Source organism: Haplochromis burtoni, unplaced genomic scaffold, assembly GCF_018398535.1.
Source record: "Haplochromis burtoni strain Fernald_Lab_line unplaced genomic scaffold, NCSU_Asbu1 Contig_138, whole genome shotgun sequence".
In the NCBI taxonomy this organism is placed as follows: Eukaryota; Metazoa; Chordata; class Actinopteri; order Cichliformes; family Cichlidae; genus Haplochromis; species Haplochromis burtoni.
Window position 1 is genome coordinate 133,061 of NW_024582499.1, and position 20,883 is coordinate 153,943.

At 40.7% G+C, this 20,883-nt stretch overlaps 1 protein-coding gene across 1 annotated transcript in view; it reads right to left on the reverse strand.

Moving 5' to 3' along the window:
* Positions 1-18,328, reverse strand: part of kcnd1 (potassium voltage-gated channel, Shal-related subfamily, member 1) — an 85,322-nt gene extending 66,994 nt beyond the window's left edge. The window contains exons 1-3 of the mRNA XM_005931147.2: positions 18,035-18,328; positions 5,985-7,198; positions 1,412-1,657 (exon numbers count right to left, since the gene is read on the reverse strand). Coding sequence (XP_005931209.1) covers positions 1,412-1,657; positions 5,985-6,140 — 402 coding nt within the window. The 5' untranslated portion in view covers positions 6,141-7,198; positions 18,035-18,328. The remainder of the gene's footprint in view (positions 1-1,411; positions 1,658-5,984; positions 7,199-18,034) is intronic.
* Between the last annotated feature and the right edge of the window lie 2,555 nt (positions 18,329-20,883).

Genomic DNA, 20,883 nt, shown 5'->3' on the forward strand with positions numbered 1-20,883 from the left:
AACAAAGTACTTTCACCCGGTTTTTACATCATTCTGTATTAAATGATCACTGTTTCTCTCTGTAGCACCTGCTGCTGGCATCCCTGAAAGCTTTTAGCAAGACAAGTAAAATGTAAAGCAGCGAGCAGCTTCTACAGTTTGATCTAGAAGGAGAGTTAATATTCAGTAAATGAGCAAATTTCAGTAAATATCAAACACAAGAATAGAATTTGCCAACTAAAGGACTAAAAAAAATTTTGTGGGAAATTGATGAAGACTCAAAGTGAAAAAAAAGAAATTTAGGTACCAGAATTTGTTAGAGCTGAATCAACATTTGTGGAAATGATCAAATCTGCCAAATAAGAGGAAATGAACAATTACTCATTCATGAGTCAATGAATGGGTCAGCTATAAAAACGGGGATATAAAAATAAAGTCTGTGCAGACAAGGCTAATAAAAGGGAAAACAAGCTCTGAAGGTGATCTGTTGTGCTGAGAGTGGGCAGGGAACAAAGAGACTTGTTTAAGGCTCGTTAAAGAAATCCTCTACAGAAAGCCGTTGTAAGGAGCTTTCCAAAATCAGGAGCAATAAAAAGGCAAATCAGATTGTATTTGGGCTGCTGCCGTTTCCGAGGGCTCATCACCGCTGTTTTAATGAGTCGAAGTTTGATAATGGGGTTTGAGAGCAGCCCTTGTTAGTCAGTCCCCTCAGATCCATCAATGTTTTTACTCTTTAGGCGTTTGGCTGATGATGTTCCCCTCCAGAGAGACTTAATGAGTGCAGAAGCAGAATAACCAGCATTAGAGTCAACCATTAGAAAGAGATAAAAGGTCAAAGGTTCACATAAGCACACTACAAATGATGCAGGCGTTATAAAGTCATCTAAAAGGACTGCAGTTAAAAGAACATAAAGCTGAAACCTGCTGCCCTCATCATTTGGACTGTTAGAGCTGTAATGAAGCCCAGAGGCTCGATGGAGTCATTGGGCAAGAATATGCAACATTTTGGGGGTTTTAATCCAAAATCTCACTTTTGTCTATAAGGATTGTTCATACCGCACTATTCAGAATGTTAAATGGCCATTATTAGACGTTTTTACCCCATTAGATGTGGTTAGTAGACATCCTACTACACCTGATGGTTCAGCAGGCTATTATTACCGCATTTATTTCCTTGATTGTAGACAGAGGCAAAGATTACTGCATACACCATTAGGAGCAATTTGACAAACCTGAAAAGCAATAATGTGACTGATGACAACTGAAAATGTGTCCTCTGTTGTTCATAACGGAACAAAATCCAATTTATCTCTTTAACTTGATGAATACCAATCTGTGTATAAGTGGGTTCTCACTTGTGATGCAGTTTGTAACAATTAGTAACATTTTGAACTACAAGGGGGAGGCTTTGTAGAAGAAAGAGTAGGTGTACCTCCATGCAGCAGTCTCCAATGATCTCCGGCACGATGCCGTAGAAGGCCAGCTCTTCGTCAAAGGCCTGGATGCACTCGTGTCGTGGGTAATGGAGCTTCCCTGTGCGGTAAAAGTTCAGAATGTGCCGGAACATCTCGTGATCTCTGTCAAAGAAATATTCCTCTGTGTCCTCGTTGAAGAAAAACTCTTTCTCAGAGGAGCCCAGCAGAGTGTCAGGATAACGGTCCAGGGTGTTCTTCCATGTCTGAAGAAAAAAGGAAAAGAAATAAGAATAGAGGAGTTTTCTCAGGTTCTCATGTACAGTAAGCATCAATCGTCCATTTTTTTATGTTATACCACTTATTCAGATTCAGGTTGCAGGGGCAGCAGCTTAGACCTCCCTCTTACTGACCACCGACTCTAGCTTAACCAGGGAGACACAAAGACATTCCCAAGCCAGCTGAGAGACATGATTCCTGGGGCTTCTTCCCCAGGAGGACATGTCCAAAATACCTTGCTTAAAAGGCATCCAGGAGGCATCCTAGTGAGATGCCTGAACCACCTCAACATGCTTTTTTTTAATGTGAAGGAGTGGTGTCACTACTTTGAGGCCTTCCTGGACACCTAACGCTCCCAGACAAATTTGTTCCTATCCAGTTTTATTCTTTCAGTCACTTCCCTGAGCTTTGAGGTGGTCAGACATTAGCCCCTTGGGACCTGATCAGGCACAGCCCAAAGAAGCAGCATGCTATGAGAGTCAGGTGGGTTGGTGGAGGCCACAGTTACTGAAGCTCGTTCCTGGGACATGCAATTTCGTCCACGGTGTTGCATTGGAAATAACACCCTCAAATAGCAAAAGTATCAAGGCTGCTATAGGCAGTCCGTCAGTGTAAGCAAACTACTTCTGTTTCAAAAAGATCTAAACTTCAGCAGGAAGCAAACAAACTGCCAGATTAGTTTCCAACAACTACATAAAATCGTGCTGCACTGCTATAGCCCACCGACAAACACGTCTGTGGAGAGAAAAGAGAAAAGCTTGTTTTAAAATGCTGCCAGCAGTGAGATCCTGGATGTCAAGGTTTGAGCGTTTAGAGGAATGTTCTGCTTCATTCCCAAGTTGGTAACATTTATTTGAAAATAAATCAAATATAACAAGTCCTTTGAGAAAGTGAAGAACGTGGTAACGACTTCTAAACTGAAGTAACCTTCCCACTGGTGATTTGGGGCTTAGTGAAGTGACCCGTGTAAAATGTACAAAAGATTCTAAAAATAAAAATCCAAATATCACATTCACATGTGAAAAGCAAAAGTGCTGTTTGAAGGAGGCAGTGAGATGTTAGATGGGAGCAGTGGACTGTCAGTAACTAAAGGTAACGGTGAAGCAGGGCCTTTTTAATGCCGCTGCTGTTTTGTTTAGGATTCCATATTAAATGGCAGCATTACTGTAACTTTCTATTTTTACAGCAACTTCAAGCTGCTGCATTTTGTTTTGAAAAATGAGGACAAAGTCACAAGCTCGACAAGAACTTTCCACTCATTTTGCCACCGCAGCAGAAAGTACGCTGAAAGCTACCTAAATCTATTTTAGTTGTGGAGCCATTTTATTATTATTTCTACCCAAATGCACATCAATGCGCTGATTAGACGTACAGGATTTACAACTTGCTGCCGTGGAAGTAGGAGCGTGGCTGGAACACATCACGGGAGCACGAGTCTCTGGAAATAGTTCTGTAAGTGACTGAGCTCTTAATTTTCCTCCTAGAAAATGTCAAGTGACTGTAACACTTCAACAGATAATGAGTTTTAATAACCTTTAGAGTGCTCTTCTTCATTAAAAAGGACAAATGTACGAATAATTTTAGAGGAAATTAGAAGTTGACCTTTGTAGGACCTGCAAATGGAATTTCAGTCCACTTTGATTTGGGGAGCGTTCACAGCAGGTCCTGATTTCAGTACTGTCGCATTCAATGACTAGAAAACCGACCAACACCATAGGTTGAATTCCATGTTTGAAAGGCTCATATTAAACAACCAAAGCTTCGAATAATGAGGTCTGCATGAAGCCTACAAATAATCCCAAAAGCTGTTCTCTGCTCTAAACGTTCTCTTTTGGAAAGCTGGCTGAAAGCAGGAGGGAAGCGAGCTAAAACGGCATCTTCCAGACAGAGGATGAACTGCACCGAGGCCCAGTTTAAGACAAGTAAGGATTATTTTTAACTGAATCATGCAAATCTACTCCAGAACAGTCCAAGAATAAAAATGTGGAGCTGGGAATATTTCTTTCCTGCTTGCTGTGTTGGAATAACATCCCCTGCCTAACTGTGTGGATCAGTGCTGTTTTACAGTAATCCCACAACAGTAAACATTCAGGAATAACTGAAGAGTAACTGCTCATAGCCAAAGCATCGTTTTCAAAATGTGAACAAATATAGGCTAATATAGCATGCAGCATGATTCAGTTAATACACTGGTTTGTTTTCATGTGAAAGGAAAATAGGTCAACTTTAATGAGAAAAAAAACGACAAATTAAGACCTGCTAACTTAAAACAAACAAAAAGTAATAACTCTAAGAGAGCTGGGAGTCTAATTAAGGTCGTTTTTCTTATCAAAATCCAGGATCACTGAGGACTGTTTTTGTTTTTCACTATTATTATTATTATTATTATTATTATTATTATTATTATTATTATTATTATTATTATCATCATTATCTGATACACTTGCTTTTAATAGACTGTGCTATACAGAAAAAAAAACTAGGAAGGAGGGGGCACTGAAATGTAACAATGTTGAATTATTATATAATGCATATAAAATGATATAATATATAATAACTGAATGGCATTAACAGAATCTTTGGATCTGCTGTAGTTTATGGAGCTGCTCATCCAACAAACGCAGTGTGTAACAAAGGCTTTGTTGACATCAAAAAGACGCAGCAGGAGGCAGAAACTAATTTAAAAGAAGCGCAATTCACCTGAAGAAACTCTGCATTTTCTTGTCATAACAAAGGGAACCTCGCTTAAGACTGAATGTCAGGGAAATAAAGCTGCTTGCTGTAATTGAAACTCACTCACTCATGTTGCACTGCAAAAAATAAATAAATAAATAAATAATTATTGAACTACAGCTGACAACCTGCAGATTTTGCACAGCTGATATTAATATTGGCGTTGTCTACTGCTGGAATTGTGTTTACAGATGCAGAAGAGTGCTTTTAAATCTAAAAACCCAAGAAAAAAAAAGAAAAGTTTGATGGAGAACGTGGACACGAGCATAAACACTGCTTATGCACCACAGGCAGTTGATAAACGAGGCCTCTGATTTGTCACGAAGCAACCCGGCATCCCGAGGATTTACATTCATGTTGGACAAGCCCACAACGCATAACTTACACCCAGCAGTGACACACACGGGTGGAGGTACGTCCTCTGTAGGGTGGATGTTAAGGCTGCTGAAGCTAAGGGTGGTGGATGTTAAGGATTCATTCATGCGGGACACCAGCAGGACAAACAGGTGTGTTCTGGGCTTCTAATTTCAAACACATGCTACATTCATTAGCTCGTCAGAGACCCAGAAAATAACTCTTCTAGTTATTCATCAGTTATGTACGTAGGAGATTATGAGCATGGCATACATAATGCCAACGTGGTGCCCAGCTCCTCGGCTTTTCCTTTCCTCCCAGGGCGACTCTCACATATGAGATTCTTAATGTCAACATTTAATTTAATCTCAACAGTTTAATTTTCTGAAACAGAAAATTATTTACTAAAGAAATATCTGATGATGTTTATACACAATGCTTTGTTAGAGGTTAAGTTTTTATGCATTTCATTTGTCAATTAATCCAAATCGTTTTTATTCAACAACATCAACGTTTTAATTGTTCCATCCTGTTAAATGTAATAATTTTTTATTTTCTGATTTTTAATTTATTTCAGTTTTTGTTGTTTGCTTGCCGTTTTTTTTTATTTTTAGGGTTTCATATTGTTTATTGAAGAAAGGTTAAAAAGTCTGTCTTGGTACTCCAACTTCCACTCGTAATTTAAAGGCATGCACATTAAGTAAAGTGGGAATTTAACTTGGTCCTAGGTGAGAATGTGAGTGGATGGAAGCTCATAACACACAGTAAGTGTCCTTTACACTAAAAACCAATAAAAACAACCTAATATTATATTTCACTTACAGTTTTTATATAAACCTTACAGTCATAGTTTTACTTTTAATCTATTAAGTATGTCTGGGGAGTGTAATGGAAGGCATTGGCCTTGATGACACGCTTACTACATCTTTTCATTCTTGGTTAGGACGATTGAAAAGATCTCCTGGATGATTGAGGATGCATCAAGAAATTGAAAAGATGTTGCTTTGATTTCATGTTTTTAAAATAAATTCTCTCTTTCTTTTTTATTGTTTTGAGTTCAACCTTTGATGTTCAATGAAAATAGTGTAAATTTGCTCTTTACATAACTCGAACTTTTCTGCAAAGTCAGTCACAAAGCTTTCAACTGTGAATTCACACATTCCTGTAACTTGCAGCCACTTTTTTGAAAGCATTTTTAGAGCACGCTCAGTGGACGCCAGCACCCACCTGGAACCTGACCCCGCTGACGTTGAGGTACAGGATCTCATCCGATCTGGACGAGTTGTCCACTGGAGGTTTGGGCATCGTCTTTTTGGCCAGCGGCAGCCAACCAACTGCCGCCGCCCGTGCAAATGGCAGCCATGTCGCCACGCCGGCTGCCATGTTGTATCAGAGCGCCCACCTGTAGAGTGTGAGAGTTCTTGTCCTCGTCGAAGGAGGGAAGAGCGGATGGAGCTAATGAAATGTTTATTGGCTCGGTTAAAGCCTTGCTCACTTCTTCAGCTGCCCTGATTTCCTTTGGCGGTCTGGGCAGTGAGATGCGAGGTGGTTGGACATGTTGGGGGGGAAGGAAAGGGGAAGGGAGGGGCCAGATTGCAGTTGGGTGTCAAGCCATGAAAAAAAGCTGTAAAGGGGCAGGAAAGCAGACTGATGAACAAGCGTGAGGCCCGTGCTTTTATTTTGTTGCAGTTTGGATGGTCTTCTCGTGACGCCGTCCTTTCTGTTCCTCTCCGTCTGGCCTGCGAGACACTTCTCAGGGTAAACGCTGCTTTTTTTAAATATTTCTCTGTTTCTCTACAAGTTCCTCTCAGTCCTGTTGCTCTAAACAGGATGCACTTCTTGAAAATATGAACTCTCTTGATAGGAAAACATAATTTCTTGAAATCTCAGCAGTCTTAGCACAATAGATTATGTGTAAAATAATAATAAAGTGGTTCTTTGATATTGCCGTCACAGGTTTATTGCTGCGGGGATTTACAAGAAAAGGCAGAAAGATATGAATCCAGGTAGGGAAGCGTTAAAACATTTGTGTCTGGCCTCCTCCCTTTCTCTCGCTCTCTCTCTCTGTCTGACTCTAGCTCTCTCACCCACCCTCTTTCCCTGTGAAGACTGATTTGTTGCAGCACCGCAGCCTTTCAAATTCTTATTAAATTGTGATGATGGTCCCTGAAGTTGCAAGATAGACAGAATCGCCTGTGTTGCCTCCCTCCCTCTAAGTGTTTCTCAGCTGTGGAGATTATGGTTGTGCAGCCTCACTCTTCCTCTTGTTCTCTTTCTGCTCTTGCTTGCTGTTTTCCCCTTTATCTGTCTCTGTGTTTTAGTCTCTCCCTCTTATTGAAGTTGCCGGGGCATTAGTGGTGGAGAAAGAGAGACACCAGCTTTGTTTCTGAGTGTAGAAGAGACGTCAGGCGCTCCTTTCTCCATGTCCATGTATGGTTGTCCTGTCAGAAAACACACAAACAGAAAAAGAAGCAGAGAGTGAGAGACAAACCAGGAGGAGAAGGAGAAGGAGGGAAGAGACTGAATTTAGAGAGAAAAGAGGAGGTATGGGTGGGAAAAAGCTGAAGAGAGGTAGGAACTGCAAGGGTCCTTACAGGGAAGAAAGACTTTGTTTTTTTTGGCGTATTGTACTACAGCCAAGAGTCTTTGTTCCTACTTCTGGAGCTGATTTGTGTGGACTTGGGTAACCAAGTGTCCGGGAATGCAACAGACGTACCGGAACGCACAACCTGACCCAGACCACATCAAAGCGTCCAAATCTGATTTAATCAACCTGTTTAATGACCACTGTCAGTTGTTATTAGTCCCATTTGTATGAAGTAGGTCCCTCATCTACCTAACAGACAGCTCAGTAGGCTGATGTTAATCACTGTAATCAGCGGTAAACACAGAGCAACCAAACTATACATAAATTTCCAGTGGTTGTGTGGAGAAGTCTGTGAAACAGTCCCAGCAGGGTAGCATGTTCTACATGTCGATATCCCTGAACTGAGATCCTCCCGACACTAAATGAGCAGTTTTGTTCATGATCTATCACTGGTTTAGGAATCAAAACCTTCCGGAGTCAAAAAGGTGCCCACATGGGTAGGTAAACAAGACAAACAGACACTAAGACAGCGACTGAGGAGAAGGGCTGGACCGTTTATACACATTAGCTAATCAGGGAATGGGAAACAGCTGGTGGAAATGAAGCACAGGTGAGAGTAACCACACAGGTGAAGACAATCAATGTCAATGAGGCAGGAGAAATAAAAGCAAACACCCAACAATAAGCTCAAAGCAACAGGAACACAAAGGGTAACTGTAACTGATATTTTTCAACCTGGTTCTGGCCTCATTACATCCACTCAACATTGGTCCATCCATCCATCCATCCATTCATCCGTCCATCCATCCATCCATCCATCCATCCATCCATTCATCCATCCATCCGTGTCCAAGTTGTAGTGGCAGCAATTTAAGCAGAGATGCTTTGACCTCGCTCTCCCCAGACACCACACAGAGACATCTACAGAGCGGTTCTGCAAAGGTGACCTCCTCTTGTGAAATACTTCACATAGGAAGCATGTATGAGGCATCCTGCTGACATGCCCAAATCACCTCAACTCCTTCTTTAGCTCTCTAAACCCCCTCCCAAATGAGCGGGTGAGCCAGTGATGTGATTGGCCAATCGATATGTGAAAGTGTCCTCTGAACCCCGGGACTCGGAAGTTCTATTTCTCATGAGCACTGTGCTCGGCAGGTCTACCATCATTAACTTGTGAATGGAAGAATGAAAACCACCTCAGAAAGTACCTATTAGAGCCGTTTTAAAATGTGTTACAAAAACAAGCTAAACTATGACAGAAAAAACGGAAAAGCAGAAAAGGTTTTTTTTTAAAGAATTTCCGAACTACGTTAAACACATTTTAAATAATAACACATATAATGCTGGTTTAGACAAACACTCGTTTTATCATTAAATCTAAACGAATCATTTTGATTGAATAGTGGACAGTATGTACATCTCATGTCTGTTTATTGATCCTCTTCGTCCTTCTCAAACTTCCCCTGAGGGCTGTACAGCTGAAGCTCCATTCATGTGTTTAAGATGAAGATATAAGGCTTCAGGTTATTAAAGATGTTTTTTATGATGAGACGAGCAGCGTATCCTCAGTCTGCCGAGCAAAAACATCGCTGGCCATCTTCCTCCTTCTCTCTCTTTATTTCTCCCACTGCGTTCCTCACTCAATAAAGACACAATAAAGTTTCCTGTGAAACTCCTCACCATCAGATGAAAAGTTATTGTCATGCATTTATTGCATTAAGTCCACAGTGGGAGCAATAAAACCGCTGCTTCCTCAGGTTTGAGTTGAATCACACTGAATCTGCCGTCTTCAGGAAATTTAACCTCTTAAACCCCAAAAAACCTTTGTGATGATCAACAAACATTAACTACTTCTGCTCATAAGTTTGAAATGACATCCCAATAGTGAATATGTTTTTTAGTTTTTATCTGTCTGTGCTCTTCATATGGAATTTTTGCCTGCATGCAAAAAAGTCTCCTCAAATATGACTTAGAAATCAGACTAAACTAAAACTAAAAATCAAAGTTACATTATTGTATGCAGTTTTCTTTGTACTACCTTTACCTCTAATTAGTAGAATACTTCCATACTGTAGTATTGTTGCTGTTAGTATTTTAGTAAAACATATTGAGCGCACACACAGTCACCTGCCTGTGGCTGTTATCTGTCCTGCCGCGGTAAAGTCTCCAGTGTGTGTCTGTGATGAATTATGAATACGCTTTCAGCCTGACTAGTTTAGTTTAGCTGCACTGCCTCAGTTACCAATAAGCACATACAATCCACCACAGAGATAGACACACACACACACACAGCTTCCCTGCGCTCAGTGGTGAACGTGCTCCAAGTGGAGCTTTCCATCATCTCAGCAGGAAAGCTTTAACTGAACAGCAACATTCAGTCATTCTGGCATGACGCTTATTTCTTTTCTCTATATTTTCACTGGTAATTTTTATCAAGGCTTAAATGTTACAAGTGCGTTTCGCCAAAACGTTGATGAACAAGTAGGTGATGTATACCATATACATTTGCATTAGGGCATTATTGATCTTGAGTCCATGAGTGAATACAGCTTTGATTAGAATGAGGAAAATACTGCTGTGGGTTCAAATGTCTCTTTTTATCAAGTGCTTTTAAATGAGATGCCAAATGTCCTTCACAAGCATCAACATGTGATGAACTGGAAGTAAAACCTTCCTCCATGTTGCCATCGCCCACTGCATTATGTACTAAAGCCGAAGAGCGCTTTGATGAAATGGCAGCGTCTGACTTCCTGGGAATGATAACAGGTTGGTGTTGTTTTATGTGCAAACTGAATGTCTTCCCTGTGATTCATTTTGTAATTTGAATTAAATGGCCAAGAAAATAGAGGTTAGGTTCTGAAATGGGTATTTCAGGTTAGTTCAGCAGTTTCACTTCCAGAAGAATGTCCTTGAAGTACCACACAAGGTGAGTAATGTCTGTAGTAAACAGCTTAAAAAGCTGAAAGGCTTTCTGTTTCTGGCACGTGTTGGACAGTCTTTTTCCACCTGCAGTTCTTTCCTCAGTCTGCAGGCCTGTAGTAAACCCATCTGCCCATCCTCTCTGTGGGAATCCCTGCTGACATCATGGTTTCTGAGTGAACATTAGATATTTACAGCACCCGCATAATGCCTTTTATCTGCAGCCACTGCTCTGGGATTGGCGTTTAGCTCCCATCAAGCAGCTGGTGCTGCACCTTCGACCCTTCTGGTAATGTGTTGGCTGCTGGTTTTATGGTTTTATGGTCATTACCACCCAAGAGCTGATTCCCAAAAGTTTGAAAGAGTTTCTACAATTCAAAGAACATAAACAACTGAAGTTTCAGAATAAAAGTCAACATGTTATAGTCCTGTATTTATCTATACAGTGAACCGTGTTCACATGTAATCCATTTCCCCATCAGTCACTGTGTTGTCTGTACAGCTTAAAAGCTTTGAGCAAACCTGAAAGGAGTTCTCCTTTAATGGGATCTGCCTGATTGCTCTTCTACATTCATCTGTTTGTGATTATGAAATGAATCAGCTGAAGTAAACAGATACATTATTCAATAGTGGGACCAGAGGTGTGTTTAGATCAGGTAAAGAGCTTCCATCATTCAGTGGGCTTCCTTTTAAATGTTCAATAACACTTTATAATAAAACCTGCATTCAAATGTCCAATCCCATCCATCCATCCATCATCCATCATCCATCCCCTTCCTCCCACACAGGTCTGATATGGCAGGCCCAGACATCCATCTGCATGACCACATCATCCCAAAGTGATCAAGCAGCGCACCCTCCACTCCATGGTTGTGTTTAGAAACTGTACATAAAACTTGTGACAGAAGTGGTGCCAAAGGGCAGCCCTGCTGGAGTCCAGCACCCGCAGAGTATGAGGCTGACTTGCAATGTAGTTCAGGCTCTCACTACAATCGCACAGATGCAAAGTACTCTGTGCAAACAAGCACGACAATTCAAAAGCTTCCCCAGAGGACGACCAGAGAAACGCGGTAATATCAGGTCTCCTAGTGTGGAAACACTTATACACCAGTTGGGTAACGAGCTGCTCCAGTGTAATATTTAACTAAAAAATTATCACAATGTTGGAAAATTGTTTGGAAAGAAACTTCTTCATAGACAGATGCATCAGGAAACATGAAACACCACAAGCAGGAGACTTTCATTCAGATCAATATGCAATTTTCTTCTGAACTCCAGCAACTTCTCTCCACGTTCCTGATGCTTCTGATAATACGGTGACTCTGGGTACAATCATCAGGATTTTCATCCCCTTCAGGCAACCTTGTAAAGTAAGCAAAGCAGTTTCTTAACAGAAAAAAGTATATCTATTTTTCCAAGTTTCTTTTTTCCAAGGGATATTTTTCCCTTTAGGAAGATCACCTTGTGCTTCACCCTCATACAAACTGCCACAACTAAATAAAGTGTAAACCTTTCAGTAAAACATAAATCTTCTGCATCTGCTCTTCTTCACATAAATTGGTCAATAACAGGAAAACAACAGGTCTCCAATCACTAATCAGCAGAAAACATGCTTCTGATTACTAATCAATAAAGAGAAACCAGGCTGTCTGCTCACAGATCAATAAAATGTCCTCGGGAAGTGCGGTGGGGACTTTTCAGTCTTTCTGATTTTACAATTTTCCTTCTTGTTTTATTGATTGGAGGTTTGTTCTTTGTTCAGCTCGTGGTTACATCCTGTTTCTACAGCTGAGTTATTTTATTTTTTATCATTTTAATCTCTTCTTTGATCCATTTTTATGTTACTTTTCTCAAATTAGGATTATTGCTCCTAAAATAAAACTTAGTGTTTCTGCTTAAGGTTACATTTGCGTTGTACAAATGAAGCCTACTTTTATTATACTTTTGGTCATCGGTTCTTCAAAACTGAAGTTTTGCTTTGAAGGATACTATTCCACTTTCAATGTTTTGCATTGTACGGTATTTTTACGGGCATGTATTTGGTATATTGTTGGTTCAGAAACTGTTTTTGTTATCATTTTTGTTAAGTGCTAAGTACTCCCTTATTTTTCCACCTTTACCTGTTCATGTATGTACTTTATCATGCTATGATGTAGTGTTGTCATGCTGTTCCATCGTTCACTGCAAATGTTTGTAGAACTTGCCAAAGACCAGACACACGCAAATCTGAGGTCAGTAAACTCAATAAACAGCAGTCCACCCATCCACCCACCCTGACCTCCACCTGTCGTTGCTACAGCTCTCAGAGGGTGCTGTCAAAAGCAGTTGTGTTGTCTCACACGACAGCTGGAAAACGCTTACCAAAAATGATTAAATATAAATTGTAAGAATTCGAAGATGAAATGAGTTTGTTTGTTTGAGCTTCTGAAACAGTAGGAGCAGCGTTTCTGCTGGAGTGGAAACTTCTGTTCCCACACAGACACTCACAGAGTGATGGAGGGCAGCACATGGCCGGCCACTCTAAGTGTTTGTGTGAAACCATTAGACGGCCATCACTGACCAGCGCTTCACTGCGGCAGACACACACACACACACACACACACACACACACACACACACACACACACACACACAGTTCAGTACAAGCAAAAGAATACAGCATCCTCACATTGGATATAATGATTAACCGAAAATATGTCAGCTGACAAAAGCAAACAAAAGCGAAATGATCCATCATCCATCAACCCATCTGTTCATCCACCCACCCATCCAACCATTAAGTGCTGCTGAATCACAGTCAGGTGGCAGCAGCATTTTCAGCTCCACCTGGAGGATCCTGAGGATTTCCCAGACCAGATGAGACATATAATCTAACAGCGGGTTCTAGGTCTGCCCCTGGGTCTCCTTCTAAAACTGTAATTGCCCAGAAAACCTGGAAAGTAAGGAGGTCAGGATGCATCCTGATCATGTGGCTCCATGCTCCACTCCTTTACGCACCAACATGCAACCACCCAAAGATCATGAGCACATGTCAGGGTCTAATACTTCAGAAGCTTCACATTCACAGCTGACTCTTTTTAAACATGATCATCATCATAATCTCACCATTTTTCTGATGAGAACACATGAACTTTTTATATTAGTATAAACTGCCAACAAATCCAGCTGAAAAGGCCTGAACAGGCTGCTCCTCCTGTCATTAAAATCCCATCATCTTCCTTATTTTTTAAAGAGGATCTAAAGGTACCTCAGTGTGAAATTCACATCAACCCCAACATGTAGCCTGTTTGAGAACCTGTATAATGACAGGAAGAAATGAAAGGATCAGGCGAGCTCCTCCACGCTAGCTTATAAATGCACCACCGTGATGTCAGATATCGGTAGGTTCAAATGGAGAGGAGCACAAGTCTTTATTAAAACGCTTGTTTCAATGTACGTATTGATGTACCGACTACTATCACTGGATTGCTGTGACTCTGATCATGATTTATGATTTATTTCCTCTTTGTTTTGTTTTGTCTGCTTGAGTCTCACCATCTGTACAGATGCTGGCGTTTCCCACCAGAACAGTAACTTAAATTAGCACGGAGCTGCTCACGAATGCAGCGACAGTAGTTTAATAAGAGCTGATGATACCTCCTGACCAGTAGAAGGTGCCAATGTCCTGTTAATACCTGTTGCTGTACCTGATGATTAGCAGCTTGTAATTATGGCTCTGTACACGGAATAGTTTGCCACATTCGAAGGTCTTCGACTCAAGTTTCTACGTGTATTAGAAGTATTACATGGTACGGGAAGTAGAAGTATAAAAAAGTAGAAGTAAAATATAAAGCTGGCAGAGGTTTTGCCTTTCATGTTGTGCCTGAGAGCCTGGAGCTGGACGATAAACCGGACACATGGAAGATTGCACTTCTAGCCTTTGCTGGACCTCCAGTCTTAGAAAAGTTCAACACATTTTTATTCACCGACGTTTGACAAGGTTGTTGCAAAGTTTGATGAACACTACTCGTTCAGTTGCACACAGAGCTACTGAAGCTTTGATTCTTTTATTATAGACCTGGAGTTAAAATGTATTAGACATTTTATATTTTATTTTCGACCTTTGCTGGCTTTTCCTTTTTTATTTTTAAAGTGAACAACATCAGGGATCATCCGGTATTAAAGCTCCTACAGGTTAACCCATTCTATGAAGACATTTTTACATCATCTCATGAACAATTTAAAATGTAAATTATTTTATCAATGTTTCCATTCACTGTTGTGTGTAATAATGTTGTTGGCTAATAAAGATAATCAGTAGGTACAAAAAGATGACACTTGAAACATTGTGGAAAACATATAAAAATATATTTTCTTCCTATTTTTCCAAATGACTGCAGCAAACTTTTGCATCTATGTGGAAAACCAAAATGACGCCCATACATTCAAAGACATGTAACAAGGCTGGCAGCTGTTGACTCACTGGTCTTAGCACTTTCATGCTGATTAGCACTTACTGTGAGGTTATTTTATGCCCCAGATTGTTGTCCTACTCTGTGCAGGAGAAGATCGTTTAAATTAACAAAAGAAACACGGGGAGGACAGGAGAAAAGTGGTGGGAAAAGGCAGCGTAAATTTTGCATAAGTGCACCAGGATGCATGTTATCGGAACATGCAGAGCGCAGCTGCGCTTTCAGATAACATGCAGCTCCACGCTCACTGCTGAGAGCTGTGTCCATTTTTTGCACAAGGACTGATCTATAGCCGGCTCAGACCATTTAAATCGTACGCATGTGCTATTTTATGTTATTTTCTGTGCCGTTCATTTATATCTAGTGGCTGCTCTAAACTTTTAGCTGACACACAGTTACATCCACTCACTGAGGTGAAGAGCCAGATATGTGTTTGTCCTTAAAATTGACAGATTTGCTTCTTGGTTTGCGCTCTGGCTGCAGGCAGCGTGGCACTGCTTTCACACATCAATGTACCCGCGAGCTTTTTGTTACTAAAGCAGCCACTGTTGGGTTTTTAGTGCGTACTTGACTCACTGAACAATCCAAACCATATGGTATGAACACGTTTCTCTGACAGTTCAGATCTTTAACAGCATGTTTACTCCGTGTGCAAATAGCACTGAACACTGACTTTTCATCAGCGAGTTGCACATAAAACATCTGGAAAGGAAACTCTTCTAACAGAAACATGTTGCATGTTAGAGACTGGATTTGAAAACTATTCTGGGTTCTGATATGAAACTTTTCTAGCATGTAGCTAAAGGCTAGATTATACTCTATTGTGGATGCTGGACAGCTGGAGACCCCACGGCCGAGTCATTCCTGTTACATTGTTTGACATCTGCTTGAAGTCTGCTGCCTGATCCGAGTGGACCCTTACTGCCTTGCAGACGTGGAAAGTATGATTCCTTCTTCAAACTAGACCTAACATTACTCCCTGCCTCTAAATATTGACCTTAGGGATGATAGGAGGTTAATGCCAAGCTGTCAAATTTTATTTACGCAATATAAATGTCAAAAGATGCCCTCCACCATCTGAAAAAGATGCGGTGTGACCCGCCACTCTGATATTCACGACTATGGAGGCAAAGCTCCACAGTCCTGAACTTTTCATCTACTAATTGGAAGGTTTGTGGTTCAATTCCTGGCTGCCCCAGTCTGCATACCAAACATCATCTGGCAAGACACTAACCCCATCTCCGATGCACCTGCTGCAGTGTGAATGTTCAATAGAAAGCACTTATGTAGAAAAACTATAGAAAAGGTTTTTGTATGAACGGCTGAATGAGGTGAGTGCTCAGGTAAAGTAGAAACGCGCTGTATAAGAACCAGCTTCCTGCATGCTAGAAAATACACAAATCCTTGCTTTATAGAACTGCATTAATTCTGTGCTGTAGTCCATCATGCTAATGTAATGCTCTGTAATTGCATCAAGCTTGCTAATGCATTGCCAGTATTCCTGAAATGAAGACATATGCCATTTTTCTCATTTTCACAGCTCTGATCATCGGCTCGGAAGTCTTCAGCCGTTCCTGCGTGCGTTCTAACACAGTCCGCTCACTTCCACTCACGATGGCAGAGCAACACAAACACACCAGAGCAACATCGCCCAGTACAGCAAAGGCTCTTATCCAGTGGATTAAATGTGCTGCCAAGGAGGAGTTGACCAAACTCGCGTTAATTAAGTATTGCATATGTGTCATATCAGGATATCCTGCAGAGTTTCACCAAAAAACTGTTAAAGTAAAAGCACATCACAGCCTGTGTTCCTCTTTCACTGTAAAACCTAGAGTGAAATTTGTTTAGCTACCAAAGTGTGCCTGCGCATTAAAAAGCAACCTTAAAACCAGTTAAAGGCCTGTGCAGCATCACATTAGCTATGAACTGGCATAGATTGAATTTGAAGACGTTTCACATTCGATTATTTACCGTCTGCTTCTCAGCAGTCAGCTGAGAAACAGACCGACTGCGTCACTGACACAAATCAGGACCAGCTACCATGAAACAGTCAGATAACACAGTGACTTCACAACAATCTTCATCTTTGATAAGAACAAAAAAACATTTATTTAGCCTAAAATGTTTATTTTCTTAAAGAACGTTGTGCTAGAAACGACAGTGTCCACATTCAGGAAACCACAGAGCCTTACAGGGGAAAAGGATATTTTTCACTTTCCCTTATTGGACGAAACAGAAAATGCCACAAATGCTCTGCGGAGTACAAAATAGTCATTAATCTGCCGATGAAATTAGTCCCCAAGAATGCACTGTTTACTTGAGCGGCTGTTTCAGAATAAAAACATCAACTTTTACATGAGTGAGGTGTTTTTAAAGATGTACACCTCTCGTAATGGATTGAAGCCAGACGTGAGGCCACAAAGTATCAAGACTACAAAAGACGTTCGAGCGTGCAATGGCATCAAAAATTCTTGACTTGCACGATTTGAATCTTTCCTATCGACTCTCAATGAAACTTTAAAAGGTAAAAAAAGACAATAAGTGAGTTAGGAGCCCCTGTTGGAGGTTTAAAGAGTTTCAGGACTGCAGAAGCAGGAGGTGTGTGAATATTAATGAGCACAGTGTGTGCACATGTATGTGTGTGCACGCATGCATATGACAAGTGTTCAAGCGGCAGGTGTGTGTCTGTGTGTGTATGCGAGACTGCTAACCACTGTTAATAGCAAACACACAGAACTTCATCACTAATTCATACAGCTGGATTACGTCAACCTCAACACGCAGGCGCACACACACACACACACACACACACACACACACACACACACACACACACACACACACACACACACACACAGGAAAATTATCCACATTTATCTGCTTCTATCTTCTATCTAAATCTTAATCTTGAGGCTTTGTCTTAATTATTTGTCATAAATTGGTGAACTTGCTGTCTCCTGTTTATCCCAAACACCTCAAACCTTTCTTTTCTATTCTTTTCTATTCTGTTTTATTCAGTTCTATTCTTCCTCCCTCGTCCTGTTCTGCTCTTTTCCATCTACAGTTTTTAGTCACAAACGCCACTTTTTTCTTCTTTGCTCCTCTTTATTCCAAGTTTTCTACTCTGATTTTATTCTCTTCACCTCCTCGCTCCAAACTCTTACTCACCCCCTCCCACCCCCCACCCCTCTCCACCCCCACCCCTCTCCACCACGCCATCCCGTCCCGCTCCTCTTCCTCCACTCGACTTTTCCACTCCCTTCTTATTCTATTCTCAGCAGTGGTAGCGGTGTATCTGGAGCAGTTTCCATCCTACTTACCACAGCTGCTGGTGCTGGTGCGGCTGCTGATGATGAAGGTGAAGAGTAAGGCGAGGAGGAAGAGGAGGCAGGTTTTCCAGGTGAAACCACTGTGGACGGATGCAGGAGGACAGAAGAAGAAGAATAAAAAAGAAGAAGAAGTAGGAGGAAGAAGAGGAGGAGTGTTGTTTTACTGTCTCAGATCTGTCCTGCTCTGCTGCCGCGGCAACAACCACATCTCCTGTCATCCCTCTCTGTCTCACTCTCTCTTTCTCTCTCTCTCTCTCTCTTTCTCTCTCTCTCTCTCTCTCTCCCTCTCTCTTTCACTCTCTCTCTCTCTCTGTGGCTCCACCTCCTGTTTCCTGCTCGACCCTCCCCCTGTCTCCTTTTTGTTTTCTCACTCTCCTCTCTCTCTCTCTCTGTTCGTTGTCATTTCTTGCTCTCTTCCTCGTGTCCCTCCCTTTTCTCATCACACACACACACACACACACACACACACACACACACACACACACACACACACACAGCTCTACATTAAACAGACTGATGGGAGTTTCATGTTGGAAGGAGAGAGAGAGAGAAAAATGGACAGAGAGGGGGGGGGGAGGAAAATTACAACTTCTGATGTAAAGTGTTCAGATTACATTACAAAATCTTTCATATCATTATCAAAGAAAAACCCTCATCGAACATACAGTGCAATAAAGTTGCAATTTAAAAAAACTATTTATAAGGAAAAAATGTATATTTGTTATTAGAACGACACTTAAAAAATTATAGCGTTTGTGTAATAGAGACTATTCTATACTCCAAATTCTAGCACGTGCTCAGCATGCAAACTTATTTCTTTGTTAAATTACTAACTTTATTTTCACTTTAAAAACATAAACGTAGCTATGACCTTAATCTTTATGGTGTCAATTTAAATTACTTGTGACAATTTTATTTTAAAAAAACAGAGAGGTGTTACATGTTCGTTGGGGTTGTAATGGGGCAGATTTTAGGGATGTGTCATGAATGGAGTCTTTGTTTGTTTTTATAATGACTATTTTCTGTAACTTTACCTCTTGAGATACTTTCACACCACCTGATTCTGAGAACTTCAATCTAAATATTATAAATTAACATAATTGTATTTAACTGGCAACTGATGCAATATAATCTCTATTGATTTATTCAAAAGTAATTTACTTACAAAAGTTAAAACTTTACATTGTGAAACCTTACACAGCATTATTTTTAGGCAATATTGAAACGGACAATATTCCAATAATGTTCCATTACACAACACACTGTTGTGACTTTTCATGCACAGTGACATGATGACATTGACTTTACATAGATCTGATATTTTACCCTGACTAATGCTTTGGTGAAATTACAGTTTTAACCCAGGTAAGATTTTTTTCACATATTTAAAATTTTGTTTCCATATTAATTCTCAAAATATCTTTTTTTTCCTACAATGACCATCTGCAGCCCATTCAAACATTACGACTACATGAGGATCCATATAAGTAGAGCATCTGACAATACTCAATACGACTTTAAGTCCTAAACACCCACACAGCCGGACACTGGAGCTGTGCACTAAAACATTTAAAGAGCCAGTGAGCTGTCCTGATGACAAAGCAAACCATGTGTTTTTCTGTATTTTGCTTTTTAGATTAAATGTGGAGCTGAGAATTGGAAGAGTTGGTCCCCTTCAAAGTATTTCTCCTACTACCTGTTAATCATCTTTGCATCACAGATATTGATCCATCCATTTGCTTCCCCATAAGAATTTTTCTCTAATATCAATGTTCAGTTCTTCCTGGAGGACCTCAGGGCATTCCCAGGCAAAATGAGATACAACCATTCCTGCAAGTCTGCCTCAGGATGCCCTCCTAGTTGGGGTGCCTGGAAAGCCTCACAGGGGAGGAGGCATTCGGATCAGAAGCCCCAAACATCTTAAACTCAAAGTCTAGTCTGAACTTGCTCTGGATGTCCAAGATCCCCCTCACTGTTAATCTCTAAGGCTCAGTCCAATCATCCTGAGAAGGAAACTCCTTTCAGCTACTTCACCTCATCCTTGAGATCATTACCAAGAGCTGATGACCAAAGGTAAGAGTTACAGCAACTGATAAATCAACAAGCTTTACCTCTGAAGTCTCTCTGTTTGTGAAGTTCAAAAGACTGCATGCAGTTGTGTGAAAAACTAAATGTGTCACATGATAGTTTGTAGATCCACTTATATCAGCATTGAGTTAAAGTAATTGTTTTCTGTATGACTTTATCAGTCTGTCACATTTTTGTTGAGGACTAAGGAGAAATATGCAATGACCAAGATGAGGTTTTTTACTGGCAACCCTTCAACACGAGCCATATTTGTTCAGTGTTCTTCTAATTATGCGATCATGACTTTAAAATCTAACAAAACTGAGACCTTTAAAGTCTGAGACGGTCTGATCTTGGGATGAATCTGCTGGGACACCGACTCACGGGAAGAGCATTGTGTTAACACAAATAAATGATCCAACTTAGCAAAGCTTCTGCTTTTACCGGGGGTCACACTTGCTGATGTGGAGGACCCTGAGGTCCTCCAGGAAGAACTGAACATTGATATTAGAGAAAAAGTCTTATGGGGACGCATAATAGAGGCTATTTGATTAGTAGCACATGGCTGCTACTTACCCTCTTAATTTCTACGGAAGCAGGAAGAGTTTACTAAGTTTTCCAGGACTGAACAAAATCCTGTGTTTAAACTTTCTTTTTCGCATCACTGTAGGTATAAATCTTATCTTGAATATACAATGATTTGATGGGTTACAACAGGGGTGGGGGAAGTCCAGGCCTCAAGGGCCGGTGTCCTGCAGGTTTTAGATCTCACC